Genomic DNA, 15,940 nt, shown 5'->3' with positions numbered 1-15,940 from the left:
AGTCTCTCTAAGCCACCAGGAACTCCGCATCTTATATCAAAAGGCCTCTTGATTTGAGACAGCCACGGTGTCCAAATCCGGTTTTCTGGTTTTATTTCCCTAGTGGAGTACCTGAGAGTCATGCAAGTTGCGTTTGCCGGAGTCGCCGAGGTAGAGTAGTAGTTGTAGGGATGTGCGCACCGTAAAGTGATAGCTTCTGGGAATATACTTTATCAAGGCCCACAGTTATTACGAGGTAGTGACTAACTATTAACTATTTGTCTCCAGGAACGAGTTGCAAATTCGGCATTTTGAAAAGCATCTGAACGTGCAAGCATAACCTTGGAACCAATGGCAGCAATGCATGCGATATATTGTCACCATTCTTGCACAGTCATTCGCGTCCCCTTGCAGCCAATATAAACACTTGTACCTAACTCCTAAATAAAGATTGCAAGCCAAATAATAAAACTTGAACCTACAGATGAAATAGAGGTGAAATAGAGAATATGACAGAAGGAGCTCAAAGATGTTCCTCGAACTTGCACTCTTCATTAAACCAAGTTCCTCAAATATGTCATCTCAAATGCTTTTTATGGGCTTTCAAATCGTCCATGTGGTCCCAGGTAGTAAATAAGCCACAAGCCGCCAAAGCGCAACATCATCGACGACTTGTTCGCGAAGGAAGATGCCCTGGTGCGACAAGCTAAGCCATAGCAGAACAGATCGTGTTGATGCAGTCTAGATCGTGGATTGGGATTCCGAACGACTGTACACTGTACTCCGTAGTTGAGTTCAAGTTGTCTCGATCTTGGTTGCATTTCAATCTTAGAACAAGGAGAAACTTAAAAGGAGAAAAGGTTGTACGATACGAGAAGAGGCAATATACATACCTCCGAGCAAGCTATCGAACTCAAGCTGATGAAAAGAAGGAAATTTTTAGCCTTCCGCTCTCCCACTTCCTACCCATAACGAATCACTCCAACTTGCAGCATTGAGAGCTGGGATACCATGACGGTAGACCGCCTGCTGATCCCTAGATCCCAGTCAACCCAGTGAACCCTTTTTGACCAATTAAGAGTTATTTCGGCATATTCGAAGTTTAGATCTGAAAGAAATTTTCCCAATCGATGCAATCTTGCATTTCTAGACGAGGACGCCCTCAAGACTCACCGAGTAGAATATCACTGAGCAGCTGTGAAGGACCGAATTCAACATCAACCCTTACACGGATATATTTCCTCTACGTTCTCCCAATAGTATATTTTCCTAGGCGCCATCAACACAAGCTCTCTGGCGTGCTTCGCTACCTGGAGGACTTGAACCTTTATTTGACATCCTAGACGAAAACTCTCCAGAGTCGATTTAATTGCCCGGGTTGCTGGGAATGTTTCTCCGCCCAGAAGACTCTAATTCAGCATATTCGGCAACCCCAAAGACTTGGAAGCCGGCCATGCTGATATTAAGGATCTGAATGATGAACAAAAGTTCTGCAATCGCTGCAATCTTGCATCTCATTATGCAGAGGCCCTTAATTCTCACAAAGCAAGACTTCATGGGAGGAGCCGTGACAATTAAGCTTCGCACGTTCTCATGCTCCGTTTCACAAGGCGGCATCCTTGAACGGCAACATGACGAGGAGACAGGCAAGTCGGAAATTCGAAAACCCAAGCACAAAGCTCAGTTCTGGTCAATCTAGCAACCCAGATCTTGCTGTCGGGAACTAGCCCTTTGAACCATATACTGCAATTGCAGCCTTTGCTCCTGTCCACAGGATTCTCCTCATACATTCAAAGAATGACAACTCAGCACGGCCTCGCAGGGTTCCCTTCGGCTTCCCGACAAATTAGATCCATTTACCCTGCCTATCGACGATCCTTCGCTTGTGCTTTTCAACATCCAGCCATTGAATGATCTGCCCATTGAGGACCCTGCACTCATGCACTTCAATCTGCCTCACCCGGCTTCTACTATTTCCAGTCCGCCAATCAGTGGTCCTTCGCTTATACTTCTTCAACAACGTACTGTTAAACCATCCACCTGCCATTTTTTTTTTTTTTTTTTTTTTTTTTTTTTTTTTTTCCCAACGATAAAACCTGCTCTACTTCTGCGATATGCCAAATCCCAACTCGTGAATGCGGTAGAGATCATCTCCGATGTCTACCCTTGATATGCTGGTGGACGGTTGTAACGCTTGTGATTGCTACCACTACTGCGGTGTTTCCTATGATCTGATAAGTAGTATGCGATTGCTCTGCAGTTCTAGCTGTGACTAAATCTTCTTCTTCTTAATTCCAAGTAACTTGCAAAGCCCTCCCCCAGATAAAGGGTATCGTATTGTAATATTTCCATCAAGAATCAGGGCCTGATCAGGCCGTAATTGGTAAACATCTTGGAGGTGAGGAGATGCCTCGGCCACTGAGCAGTCTAAAGAGCCCATTTTTTCGAATCAAGTGTGTCTTTAAACGGCCCGTAGATCAGGATCAAGTCACGGCCTGGAATACACATGGCCCTGTCTGCAAGGTGGGTTCTCTGTCATCAAGATAACTTGTACTGTACATCCTTCTCAGCGTCATTCGCGCTCGATGAAGTCGTTCCTTGTTAAACCCGCTCGCGATATTAATGGGTGGTCGAGTAGAGATGCAGGCTCATATCCAGTCCATATCCAGTCCATGATGAAACAGCTGACCTTGGATCTCCATCTGTGCATCGGACGTCAGACCGTCCTCTGGTTGTTGCCATGGTACGATGTCGAAGAGTGGCCCCCCCCCCCCCCCCCGTTGGCTCATTTGGCCTCTTGATCTCTCAGGGAAGGGGTTGGCGGGATGGAAAAGTGTAGATGATCTCAGTGATTCAGGGATATTGAAATCCTCAACATGTCCCGCCCAAGCCCTAGCAGCGGCAGCAATGACAGGTGATGCAAGAACAATTCTTGTTGTTAAGAAACATCTACAGACGAGACTGATAGAGTGACAGCGTAATGATCAAGCACCAACCGGGAGATATTGTGCTAACGACCCTAAGACGACTGGCTTCCTGCCAGCCTGCGCCCAACACCTATGCTTATAAGCGGCCTACCGTTACACATAGAGCGCTGAGACATGATAATACAGTTGCAGAGACTATTCTATCAGTCATCTATACGTAGATAGACAGTTAGTCGATTTGCAGACATGAACGGTTATTTCACACTCAGAAAATGTGGATGTGGATTTAGCTGATTCATTATCATGATACTGTCTCAAATGTTAGAATGAATCAGTCAGTGTTTTGAAGAGCTCAAGATCCATAGCACATATATTCTGTTATGGGGTATAACAAGGAATGTTTCGGAGAATTCGGAGCCTGCGGACAAGACAATTGAGAGAGACCTGAATCAAAAAATATGAACAAAAAAAAAAAAAAAAAATGAATTATAAGATTCATCCATCAAACTCATTAGCATTCCTTCATACAACCAGACATTCTGACAAATAAAGCGCGCGCGCTCTTCCTGCATTCCACCACCAAGCATGATCTGGAATCATGCCTGTATCCTTCTCTTATTAACATTATAGATTCGAAAGCTACTAGTCATTCGAAAGAGAAGAAGAGAAGGGGGAGGAGGAGGAGAAGGCAAAAAGATCGCCGGTAAAAGATAGGAGAAAAGGAACGCAAGGAGAAGAGCTGAATTATCAAAGCAAATTTTTCAGAGATGGAAGAAAAAAAATATTTACATTCAGAAGAACCTAGACTAGAACAAATAAAATGAAAGATTTTCTGTGCTATTAATTTCTAACTTTGCCAGCTTCTGTTCATTAGCGACACAGTTTGGCACAGAATGAACAGGTGAGAAAATAGCTTCAGATTACGAACAGAAAATCGTTTGGAAAGGGAAAAAATAACGAAAAAAACAAGAAAAAACCCAATAAAGCTTTTGCAAATAAATTCGTCATACCGAAGTATGTTGCCTTTTGAACGAGGAGGGAAAAATACGTCATTTCATTCGTATTAGGTCATGTAGAAATTGAAGCGGTGAAAGACATATATCCACACAGATATCCACAAAAGGTATAAGGCGAGAGTGTTAGACGGGCGGGAGGTAAGAAAGAAGGCATCAACGAAGAAAGATAACATCTTCCCCCCCAATATTATGCTTATTAAATCCTCTATAAACTAAGAGTTTCGTCAGACACGCGATCTGTGGGAAACTAGTCCTTTACAAGGCGATTGACTTGTTGCGGTGTGACTCGACGATTTTTCGACGAACCGCTTCGCCGCCAGAATATGTTAGTTCTGTCCGTTTTCTGGTGGGGGTTGTGTTGTCGATATATTTACTGCGTCTGAAGACGCTGGCGGGACGGGAAGGTGAGTTTGCCGGTACAAACTCACGGTGTTGAGGTAGTCGGATGAGAGCTTGGTAGCGTGAGTGGTTGCGGCGGAATGCAGTCACGATGCCCCTGTCAAGGTGGTTCAAGAGGCGCTCCGCGCTATTGTTATTAACTGGAGGAGTGAACTCTGTTTTCATTGAGATGTTGTTCATGGTCAATGACGACGAGCCCGCTACGACTGCGGAGGCGATGTCCTCATCGATGTCGAAATCTTTGTCCAGGTCTTCTTCATCGGAGGAGCCATTTCCGAAGTCGATAAAATCATTTACGTTCAGAACTCCTTCACTATCATCATCCTCGTCTTCCCCGTCGAAGCTAAGAAGACCATGGGAAGGATAGAATGCCTCAGGAGGACCAGTTATCTGGCCGACAGAATCGCTCCCCAGGGCAGTTATCATGAGGTTGGCATTAGAGGAGAGCTTTGGGCTTAGGTTGCTGGGATGCATTGGCGATAACACGGCGTCGGTGTCACTGTCATCAGCAAGGGTGGCGGCGGCAGGTCGGGGACTGTTGCTGGCAGTGTTGCACAAGCTTTGGGTAGCTGACTCAAGCCAGTCGTGTCTAGAAGTTGAATAGGGGGGGATGAGGATTAATTGGGCGCCATTAGGGGCAACGACGGCAACTGGCTTATGAGGATCAGCAACGAAAGTGCCCCTTAAAGGTCCACGCCGTCGTAATGGTTGTGAGCGCTGGGTAGATGCTTCTACGAAAGGTGGCAATGATGCGCTCGAGTCGCGACGTAAGATAGATCGAGGATGAGTGATAGTTGCTGGGGGAGGTAAATCCTCGTCTGTTGTCTCACCACAATCCGCTGGAAATCAGGGTTAGCAAGCTAAAGAGCAGTTTGTCGTAGAAAATGCTTACATTCATAACCACTGGAGCTTGCAACGGAGGATTCTGTCTCCACGTGATAGATATTGCCTGGGAGATCATAGAAATCCTGTGAAACCTGCAGGCCGCTGGAGATTGGGTGACGGACTGGTTCAGAATCATTCTCGATCATTCTTCGTAGGTCTGGGTCAAGGGCATCTTGCTGCAGGAAATCAGACATGAGCTCATCATCGGTAGTTTTATTAGAGTCTGTTGTATCATCCGATTCGGCGAAGTGAACATGTCGTACAGGTTCATCCACAGTGGTGCTTGCGAAGGCATGATCTCCGACAGCGTCAATATTGCTCGATTGCAAGAATAGCTGGTCGTCCTCAAAGAAGGAACTAGTAGAGTAAAGAGGACGGTTTTCAATGTCATCGAATCCTAACCATTCATCTGGAACTCCAGATGCAATTGCAGAGGTAACGGTCTTCTCCAGGTCACGCTCGTACTCCGAATCCAAAATCAACTCTTCTTCCATCAGCTCAATCTCCTGTTCTTCATCATCTGCATCGCTAACATCATTTACAGCTTCATATCCGTCATCCGAATCCAAGTCTATTGACTTGACCGAGCTGAGAGCGCTGGCGGAACTGGCGGAGCTGTTTTCAGCGCAGCTCCCATAACCAGAATGTCGAAGTTTAACACGTTTTCGGTCTTTAAGGAGTGACAAGCCACTCCGACGCCCCGTCTTACGGTTTCTCCCTGGCTTCCGGCCATAAGACGGGGCAAAAGCATCGGATTGTTCACTATCCTCATCAATGACATCTTCATTATCATCGTTATCGTCGTCATCATCATCATTATTATTGTCGACATCGCTGTCGGAAAAAGGACATTCACTTAGAGCAGAAGACGGCTTTCGCTTTTTGTGGTTTCCGTGGCCTGAATTGACGAATTTGCGTTTATCGAGGCGGGGAGTAGACGGCTTCTTCACGATTCTGGGACCAAGAACTGTCGAGATGGACGCACTTGAATCACTCTCGCTGAGGGAGGGAGCGCTGCGGTTTCCCACAATGCGCGATTTCCTTCCAGGCGAACGCCTCGATTTTGCAGCCTTCGAAGGAGACATACCACTGGATAGAAACCCAATTGAGTCTGAAAATTGGCCGCGTCCCAGGGAAAAGGTAGATTACTTCGAGTAATCAGAAGAGAAGCGGTTTATTAATGGAAAATTAGGTGAGAACTTGGTGGATTAACAAGTGGATGGTAAAAATTGGCAAGTAACTTTCACCCCGACAAATCTAGTCTGTAAATAGCATGTATTTGTAGGAGAGGAACACGGAGTAATAACAACGGGCGGATTTTCCTATCTCGTGGGTAGAAGTGGTTGCGGTGAAGGCCACGGGAGTGAGTTGAGATAGAAGGAGAAAGAGAGAAAAAAATGGTAGTCAACGAAACACCTCCACCCTCGACGGACGTTGAAGCTTTTGCTCTGAGATGATACTGGGGGGAATTTCGACGTACGGAGTAACCGTCGAAAGAGGGTCAAAATATCGTCAAGTCGATTGAAATGTACTCGTTGAGCTTCCTGGACTGGGAGAGCAATGGCGGGCGGGGAGATGCCCATGGCCATGCCTCCCAGTGAGGGATTTAGAGCCCAACGACAGCCATTTGGCGTGATTCCTCGACGATATTTGTAGTAAGAGAAACTGCTGATGCTCTTCTTTAAACTTAGGGTTTGCAATTCGTGATGTTGTTGGGGGAAGAAGTTGTTGCGGGAGGAGAGGAAGAAAAAATGCAGAACTGGGCCACCGGCGATCGGAACCGTAGTTACAATATTCCGGCTAGTGGGGAAAATCCGATCGTGGATTAGCTCGGCAGCTGATTGGCTGGAAGGCTCACCGCATCTTCGGGTTGGCGCTGCGCGACTGGCAACGAGTTGTCCCTTTCCACCCAATTTTGGGGGGGAGATACTTCCTTGCAGGGATGTTGGCCTGCAAACGGAGTTCAGGAGGGGAAGGGACAGGACGGGGAAACAGCCAGCGCACCTTTGCCCACAAAATACGCACAGCGTTCCTGGTATCTTCCCTCTGACTCCTAAGAGTGAGTACTACTAGTAGTATAATAAAAGCATAATATTCCAAGTCATAGATACGATGAGTCAGGAAGTTGCAAACAGTCACTCTGCCAGGTTAGACCAAGTTGTCAATATCAACTTGAACTCAGCCTACGGAGTACACCCTTGGATGCAAAGAGAGCGCCAAGTTATAGGCCCCTCTGCTAATACTTTGCATGCATGAAACTACTGCATCTGCCCTCTGCCTCAGACAACTCTGAAGGATACACATACATCGCCCTCCGAGCATGCACTCCATGACCGCAGATGGCAAAACATCACACGGGCTCTTCCCTTTGCAAATCAGCACCAACCCTGGAAGGTCAACTTCTTCCAGCGACTCTCAGATCCGAAGGAGGACCAATCAGAAATGGCCAAAAAAAAAAAAAAAAAAAAAAAAAAACAAAGTTCTACTCTGAACTGACTAAAATTCCTACCCGTCGGAACCAATGAAAGTCAACCCAAACCTTTGACCTCCAAGGTGATCTTGTGCCTTGACAGCGACCCAGCGAGGGAGTGGCTGACTGACAGTCTCCGTGTCCACCGTTGGCGCTAGCTCAAGCAAGCGTCTCCTCCAGGCCAACAATGATTCATCAATGGCTCTTGCCACCGAGTGAGAGCATCAGGAGGGGTCAAGCACACAAAGATTCGTGTGGGAAACCCTCCCTATCGTTCGACCTAAGAGCGCATCAAAAGATGGAGTAAAGCACGAAAGAACAACTGGGGTCTACTATGTCATTCTCTTTTGTCTTCCTTCTCTACTTTAATTTAATATCCTCACGCACTTTTTAACTAGATGTTGTATCATCTTCAGTAGCCTAAATCCCGTAAGGTTACATCTCCGGCGTCACGGGAATGCAATCTCAAGTTTATCAGAGGAAGCAAATATTTGGTGGACAATACGGAGTAGTAGGATCGAGAAAAATGGGTGCTCATGTATTATACATGCATGAGATTTGGTATTCGCAAAAGTCATTACATAAAAAAAAAAAAAAAAAAAAAAAAAAAAAAAAAAAGAGAACGTAGAAGGAAGGAAATAAAGAATGAAACTCAATGTCAGGAACAAGAAGCTTTCCTGGTGAATTAACCAAGATACCGCAGAAAAGTTATACCAAGAAGGGAACAATGAGAATTGTCCGAAATCGGATAAAGCTTGCAGTCCCAGACCGCCTGTAACAACACCTGCTTACTGACTCCTCACCCCGCCGTTCAACTCGAACCGTCTTGTTCATGGAAAACAAAGTTCCTGAACACATGTCCCTGTAAACCAGCAGTCAGCTATCCCACTTCATCTGTATTTTTCTCTCTATTCTTTCTCCCCTCCCCTCCCCTCCTAGTATCCGTCCCACTCTCCGATCCACAACGTCGCAGGTCTGGGGAAGAAGCGACGAAGAGAAGTTCACCTTCTGCCTCCCCACCCTCGACGTGTCTATCTCATCAATTAAATATTAGCGAATAGGAGCCCTTGTTAAGCAAAGCTAGTTAAACATCCCCAGCGAACACGTTGGTTCTATGTCCCCGAATATGGTTCGACCACTTTCAGGCGACGTGTCTGGTTCTCGGCAGTTGATGCGGGCGACGATGATGCATTGTTAATGGTACTGCTCGTCGTTGTCGTTGCCGTTGCCGTTGCCGTTGCCGCTGTTGGTTGCAGGAAGGCCGCTTGCTGTGCATTATCCTGCGTTTCCCTCACTCCAGCCCTGTCTTGCCCTTGCCCAGTTTCGCCTGTGGCTGCAACAGTCGTGGTCTGTGCTTTTGATGCGCTGTCATCACTGCCACTATTTGTATTGTTACTATTATCATTTTCATCGATGATCGTGGCATCTTCCGTTTTGGACTTTTCTTTTTCGAGACGCACTTCACGGCCACGTTTGTGACAGTACCAGAGGACGAAAAGGAGAACTATCAATAGTCAATATAAATAAGAAATGGAAGAAACGAAAGGAAGAAGGTAAGGAAAGGGAGGGGAGGAGGTGGAGGCGATTAAAATATAAATGAGGCCATCCTTACTAAATAATGCCAGCGACATCAGCACATTCATACCCATAAGAGCTGGGAATCGTGCTTGTAGGAAGCTAACAATAGATCGCAACATACCGGCAATCGCTGCCGGCTTCCCCACTAGCTCTTTTAAGCTGGGAATTCTCAACCCCATCTTCTTTGCCTTTTCCGCTGTCTTCGTAGCTTCCTCCAGGCTGATTCCACTCTTGCCGGCTTTCTCAGCGGCCATCGTCAGGAATTCGGGTGCAAATTTCTCGGTTACTTTATCCGGCAGCTGCTCGATGAGTTTCTGGAGGAAGCCTGGCAGATGGTTGAAGGACTTTTGTAACTGACCGTCCTCGTTCGTTAGTAGCGATTCCAGATCGTGGTATGCCGTTGGTACGCCGTTGATGAGGTCTTTGAGAACGAGATTGAACTTCCTTAGGATACTCTGCGTATCGTCGCTAATTGAAAATACACGGTTATTCACCGCTGAGAGATTTAGGCGCTCGAGTATTTGAGTCAGGTCGTCCTCCTCCCCCTTTGCTTCATCCAGATTCAACCCTCCTATCTTTGTATGAGAAGGCTTGAGGTTCTCTGCAACGCTAGATAGTCCTGCCGCGGTATTTTCCTAATATTCGAAAGAAAGAAAAAACGATGGTGTAACAACGATTAGCCCCAGCTCTCTAGTTATTTGGCAGCGCAAAGAAAAAAAAACATGTATCAGATGCCCTCACTTTCTTCCTCTTATCCATATTCTGCGCTACCCAGCCCCACGGACTCATCTTCTTCCCCTTCGGACTTCCGGTTTTCTCTCCCTTCTCCTTGCCTTTCTCCTTCAACGTTCTGCTTAGGCTCCTTTGCACACCCTTCTGCTCAGCTTCTGGGGAGCTAATCCTAGTACTGTCTTCAGTGTGCTCTGCGCCATCCATGGGCGCCATCTGAGGATCTCGTCCCACCTCCTCGGGGTGGGAGGTCACTCGTTGCAAAAAGGCCTCGTCATCGGAAGTCAGGACGGGTTCTGGTGTGTGGTCTCTGGTCGACTTGGAAATGTGAGCCTTCGTCTTAATGTAATTTATATACTGCGCTGCCATCGTGTGGCCCGAGATGAGGAGCTGGGGATAAAAGCAGAGACTCTGGCGATATGTGGTGGACCGATGATTTAAAGAATAGAATGATTCTGCCTGAAGCTCAACCTCGACCAGCTCTTCGCGCTGGGCGGGGTAGAAGAACACAAGCTTATGCAGCGCAAGATAAATACTGGTAAACTCTAATTAGTGAATAAAAGGAGAGTGTTAAAGACACCAAAAATTTAAGACCCGCTAAATACTGAAGGGATATGATAGTGATCAAAGGATAGGGATGGGAGATGATGAATCTGGACGAGATAACTAAATCGTCCAGGGGCGGCTCAAACTCACGTTCCTTTCTCCTTTTTGAAACGTCATAGGCCAGTTCGCAGGGGGGCACGTGCGTAGCTTGGGATAAGCTTTGTCACCCCCGCTACCAAAATCAAGATTTCTCGAAGGCGAGCGCCTTTTGATTCTGACAATAACGGGGCTAGCCGTGGCACTGGCAACAGAAAATATTTCTCTATCATTGGTTTCAAACTTGACGCTTCATTATCTTGACCCACAGCTTAATGGGGCGGTATTATATTTTCCTAAATGTCCTACTCTTCTGAAGAATAATAAACACGCACTCAACACACACACTACACAAAGCTTACGCTAGGTTACAGCTTATCGTCGATTAGGTTTAGTTAGTTCACCAGGCACAGCATCAAGTCAATCACATGACGTATTCATAAACCATCAACCTTAATCCACGACTTGGTACCTCGTAGTATTATTTCCAAAACTAATATATTGACGATAACGTGTTTGATTGACATGTCACTGACAGGGCTGCTATTTCAAAAGTTTCTAAATGGATTTCGTTTCTTGTGAGAGCTAAGAACAGTGGTAGTGAATGCTCCTCATGAGTTGAGCAGTCACCAAGTCCGAAGCCGCAAGAAGGAGCGGTGATTAAATGGCTTAGAAGCATCATCTCCATAAGAATTCATATTTTCCGCGGTCGGGTTGTGTCTGTGGATGCTCTATCTCTTATCGTTTGAGAAATGGGCTCGTGACCTCGCAATATGTCTTGGCTCCGAAATTGAAACTGAAGTCGGGCAAAAGATGTCTAAACAGGGTTTCTGTATTAGCGAGAGAACTACCAAATGGAGCGAGGCAGGCTAGGCCGTTTGAGAGTTGCACATGTTACGGATGATGTGCGCAATAGTTCGCATAGGTTTCTCTTAAAAACAATGCATGAGGATAGGAGCCACCACCTAGAGTAGTAGTTAAATAGCCAAGCAGCAAAGAAAATCAGCGGCGTGGTTATTGTGGGCGAATCGGGTGTTTCAGTGTTCTTTCAAATGAGCTGTGCATGCGAAAAATCTATATGGCTAGGCAGTTGCAAAAAGGCAGGCGACAAAGCATGTTTGTGCATCATGGAATTGGGGCATGTGTAGAATGAGGCGACAAAACCCGACGACCGATTGAAAATGAGGGTTGGTAAATTAACTCAGCTTCCAAAAAATCCAAAATGGGAAAAGCAGGATGATGGCAGTGTTCCTGGGCCCAAACCACCCTCAACCACTTTTTTCTGCCAGGTGGTGATAACAGGTGTGGCTTCTGCAGGCCTGTTAATTTGTGGTCAGATTATGCTTCGGCCCGGGTCAGGTCAAATCTACTCCCGAGCCACATAGATCCATGGCAGGCGAACAAATCCCTGAGTCGAGCCACGCCAAGCAGATGTTAGGTGATTTGCCAATATCAAGATGCGCAAGTCCTGACAGGATGCAACTGGCTAGAGGCTCAGTGGAGGTATGCTCGCTTTCATGGTGCCATGACCGCTGCCAACCTGTCAGCGGCTGCCTTGCCCTTAACCGTGGAACACCGCCTCAGTCTAAGATTACCTCTATAAACGCTCACTATTTGATACGTTCTGTTTCGTTTCGTTCCTCCTTGTTCCTTCCCATTCCTCTTGCTCTCAATGCACTTGGTATCCTTTGCCATGGAATCTGCTAGAGATGCAGCAAACTTCCGCCAAAAACTTGAGAAACTTCTTCCGCTTTTCGAAGGGGGAGATCCCGACCCCTTAAGCTTTCGCCAGAAACGACAATTTGAGGCTTGGAAAGCTCTTCTTAATAGCGGCCCGGCTGACGGAAACTCAAGAACTCGAGCACATAGGCGAAAAAAAGCACGAAGTTATGCGCTAAAAGTCAACGAAACTGCTGGACGCGAGACACTCTTGCTTTGCATACTTGTATATTCCATTTCGGGTCTGCCAAAAATTGTATTTCCAAGATTCTATCGGGAGCTGAGGGAATGGTCACAAAGAGTGCAGTTCCCGGAGCCGTTGGTGGACCAGGCCTCCAAGCTTTGGGATGAACCAGGCCAACAAATATTACTACAACGGGGATCCAGCCCACAGCCTCCTGATACAGGAAACACTTCGCTAGGACAAACTATCGCCGAGGCAGCACTCCCTTCTTGTAAGATCCCAACACAAGAAAATATTAAGCACGAAACTAACTTCTTAAGATCAAAATGTCATTACTGTAGCGGACCAAACTTTAGACCCTAATCCCTTTAACGAACAATCCAATACTGAGCATCAACATGCAACTCGTCTTCGAAGCCCGACAAGTATGTACTGTAGAATTGAACCCCATATGGAAACAAACAAGGCTCTTGAGATGGCATTTCTTGTGCCCTCAAACCTCTTGGATATCTTCTATACGCTCCATAAGAATTCGATAAATTCTCAGCGGCACTCAGCCATCCTCACAATTCCGACGCAGGATCATGTCGCATCACTTGTTCTATCAATTCCACGAACCGAAGCAGTGTTGGAAGGCGATAAGCACAATTTACCCGTGATATTTAACTCCGGTTATCCTTCTGCGTGATAAGTTTCACCTCCACCAGCATCGCTTCGAAGGCGCAGTTTTTCGGGACTTTGCCTATAAATGTTCCATTCGTGTCATATACATCCCATATTTTTGTGGTAGTGCCAGCTTTGTACACCCTAATGCACCCGAGAACTTTATTTGATGTTTGAGGACGAAAAACGATGAGACGATCAGTCGGGTGGCCTTGTATCATTTTCACCATATAGGGTGTCCATTGACTGTCGATTTCCACCTGAGATTCTTGGAGTGCGTTGTCTAGCTGGATTGCACTTATATCAGTGTCAAAAAAACCTTGGAAAGTAATCAGACAGGATAGCAGACCTCTTTAGCTTTCTCCAAAATCTCATCATCTTCTTCCGTATCTAGAGATATGTTCAAGTAGAACTGAGTCGCAGCCATTGTGGCTATCTTGGATGTGCAGGGAGAACAAGTGCTAAATGGATAGATTTTCATTAATTCTTCGGGTTGCAAAGCTGTGGACTTTATAGAAGTCTTGGGAGAAAAGTCAAACCAACCTTGTCAATCAGTCTGCGAGCCACTGTATCCTATCCCAAAAAAATGAAAATTTTGAGCGCTCAATCTCCTCCCAATACTCACGGGAGGAGGGGCAACCCCTCCTCATGTGACACGGGTGGCTGAGAGGGTTATTAGTCTGGTTTGGGCAGCAACTCACATTATTCTGGAAAAATCCAAAGCCTTCCTTGCCCGACACAACGGTAACTTTTAACTGCCTCAAGATAAATTTATATTTTTTTTCGATGCTCCAACTAGCCTTTCTGTGTCATTTAAGATGTAGGTCAATCAGCGTCAGCATGAAATGAGAAGAACATCTCTGCAAGGGGGAACGGGACGGATACGGACAAAACGGAACGGAACAGAACGGAATGGAACATAACAGATCAGGACGAAACAGCATGGAACGAACTGCAAGGCTATTTTAAGATGTGTTGGCCATTATATCCCACGGCACAATTGTTGCAAAGCGCTCATACGTGTTTCTCAACCTATAGTTCTAATTCGATACAGCTGGCATGAAGCAATGCAACAACTCTTCCTGATCGATTGTTCCGGCTGCACTGGGGTTCAGGGACAACAAACTTAGCATCCAATTTTCTTTTCCTGAGCTGTCTGCCAATCGGACCGCCAAACGGAAGCGATAATCGTCCATCCATCATGGGCTGATAGCATCCCTTGTATCGAGGCAACCTTTGTGGCGTATGGCGACATGTGCCTCGCATGGCTCTAGGTCGGGATGGGCAACATTTTTACGTCTAGATATGCGCAGACGGTTCGACACGGTTAGTTCTCAGATCGACAAAATCACTTCGACGGGGACGAGACCATGTATCCTGCGGCACAATCTCATGCATCCTAGTATTTACAAGGAAGACGACGAAAGAATAGGTGCCGGGAGTGTTGGCAGAATTGCTTATAAGGAGGCACGATTCCCCCCGAATCCTGAGGCAATGAACAGACATTCAAGACACTCGCAGACCTCATCAAACCAGTTCCCCAGACCAGTTTCCAAGCTCTCTAGTGCTTGCAAGCTTTACACATTTCACTCTATCGATTAGCACAATGCCCGGACCAACAAAGTCCAATGCCAAAGCGCCAACCACCCCTTCGCGAGCGCCAACACCTCCATGCACCCCCATCGATGAAAGTCCCCGGCGGAGCGTGACACCAGGAGATGGGTATCAGCATTCCGAACTGAAAGAACTCGTAGAAGCTCTTCGCGAAACCAGGGTGGATTCCACCACCTCCAAACCCAATCCCTCGGAAGACACTGCAGGTGGGTTTGCCAGCCCTAAGCAAGATGGTAGAAAGGTTGTTCAGGAACTGGGTAATTGATATCTCAACTGGAACTGAGAGCATATGCTGACATGTGTTCAGAGACTGTGTTGAATAATGCTTCTAAGTTGAAGCCGCAAGAGCAGGAGATATCTTTCTCACGCAACCCCGAATCCGAATCGCCCGTGCTTATGGATAAATATATGCCAGACATACCACCCACTTGGATGGAATGTGATCCCATATTTATGGATAACGAGAACGTTGGTTTCGATCCTGCGATGAAAGAATGTTCCGAGATGAGAACACCTAAAGCTAGCAAAGAAAACATGGAGCAGTCAGGCACGCCGGTTGTTGATGCAGCACAGTATGCCTGGGGTGAACGCAAACCGTCACCTACCAGCGCATTGGCTGATGCGGACAGCTGGGTTGCTAAAGCCCGCAAAGAAAGAGGAAAACCGGAGAATTACGTCAGGGCACGCGCAATTGCCAACCCCACTGACTCTTTCGAGGGTCTTGCGGAGAGTTCCCAGGCTCAGAACGCTTGATCCACCGCGGAAGTCTTCTTGCGTCTCGGTTTTATGCTTGTATAATGGAAAGTTTGATGTTAATGGTCAATCTGGGAGGCCCTCTTGTGTTTTGTCTGGTGAGATGTTAACTCCGAGTTGACGTTCTTGCGAGGTGGACTGGGACGGATATTCTATCTTTCTGCTTCACGTTTCTCTGTCGGTAAATTGTATCTGATGATAACGCCGCTTTAATGCTGAATCTTGATGAGTTCGCCTTCTATCAGGCGCAAGATCCGCCTTGGCTGATTTTATACCGTAGCTCAATCAGTGATAGAAGCTGGTCAAATTTTGTAAACATCGCTTGAATCGTACGAATCGCGTTTGATTGTCTATACTTTTGCGTTTTCCGTACAGAACAGTT

General features: G+C 46.5%; 5 protein-coding genes across 5 annotated transcripts; 2 read left to right on the top strand and 3 right to left on the bottom strand.

The window, feature by feature from the left end:
• Positions 1-2,485: 2,485 nt before the first annotated feature.
• HCAG_06799 (predicted protein) lies at positions 2,486-3,368 on the top strand (the record flags this gene model as incomplete). Its single annotated transcript, XM_001539144.1, has 4 exons — positions 2,486-2,502; positions 2,638-2,722; positions 3,023-3,123; positions 3,242-3,368. The coding sequence occupies 4 exons, from the start codon at positions 2,486-2,488 to the stop codon at positions 3,366-3,368; spliced, it is 330 nt and encodes a 109-aa protein (XP_001539194.1).
• An 809-nt stretch (positions 3,369-4,177) lies between these two features.
• Positions 4,178-7,069, bottom strand: HCAG_06798 (predicted protein; the record flags this gene model as incomplete). The annotated part of the gene is made up of 4 exons (XM_001539143.1): positions 4,178-5,160; positions 5,214-6,317; positions 6,687-7,006; positions 7,065-7,069. The coding sequence occupies 4 exons, from the start codon at positions 7,067-7,069 to the stop codon at positions 4,178-4,180; spliced, it is 2,412 nt and encodes an 803-aa protein (XP_001539193.1).
• Positions 7,070-8,788: 1,719 nt separating this feature from the next.
• Positions 8,789-10,352, bottom strand: HCAG_06797 (predicted protein; the record flags this gene model as incomplete). The annotated part of the gene is made up of 3 exons (XM_001539142.1): positions 8,789-9,180; positions 9,376-9,889; positions 9,996-10,352. The coding sequence occupies 3 exons, from the start codon at positions 10,350-10,352 to the stop codon at positions 8,789-8,791; spliced, it is 1,263 nt and encodes a 420-aa protein (XP_001539192.1).
• Positions 10,353-13,190: 2,838 nt separating this feature from the next.
• On the bottom strand, positions 13,191-13,618 carry HCAG_06796 (predicted protein; the record flags this gene model as incomplete). The annotated part of the gene is made up of 2 exons (XM_001539141.1): positions 13,191-13,478; positions 13,541-13,618. 2 exons carry the CDS (start codon positions 13,616-13,618, stop codon positions 13,191-13,193), a joined length of 366 nt encoding a protein of 121 aa, XP_001539191.1.
• A 1,179-nt stretch (positions 13,619-14,797) lies between these two features.
• Positions 14,798-15,558, top strand: HCAG_06795 (predicted protein; the record flags this gene model as incomplete). Its single annotated transcript, XM_001539140.1, has 2 exons — positions 14,798-15,062; positions 15,113-15,558. The coding sequence occupies 2 exons, from the start codon at positions 14,798-14,800 to the stop codon at positions 15,556-15,558; spliced, it is 711 nt and encodes a 236-aa protein (XP_001539190.1).
• Positions 15,559-15,940: the final 382 nt, after the last annotated feature.

This window comes from Histoplasma capsulatum, genomic scaffold, assembly GCF_000149585.1.
Source record: "Histoplasma capsulatum NAm1 scaffold_6 genomic scaffold, whole genome shotgun sequence".
NCBI lineage: Eukaryota > Fungi > Ascomycota > Eurotiomycetes > Onygenales > Ajellomycetaceae > Histoplasma > Histoplasma mississippiense.
The sequence above is the reverse complement of the archived record's forward strand: the minus strand, read 5'-3'. Positions and strand labels throughout refer to the sequence as shown.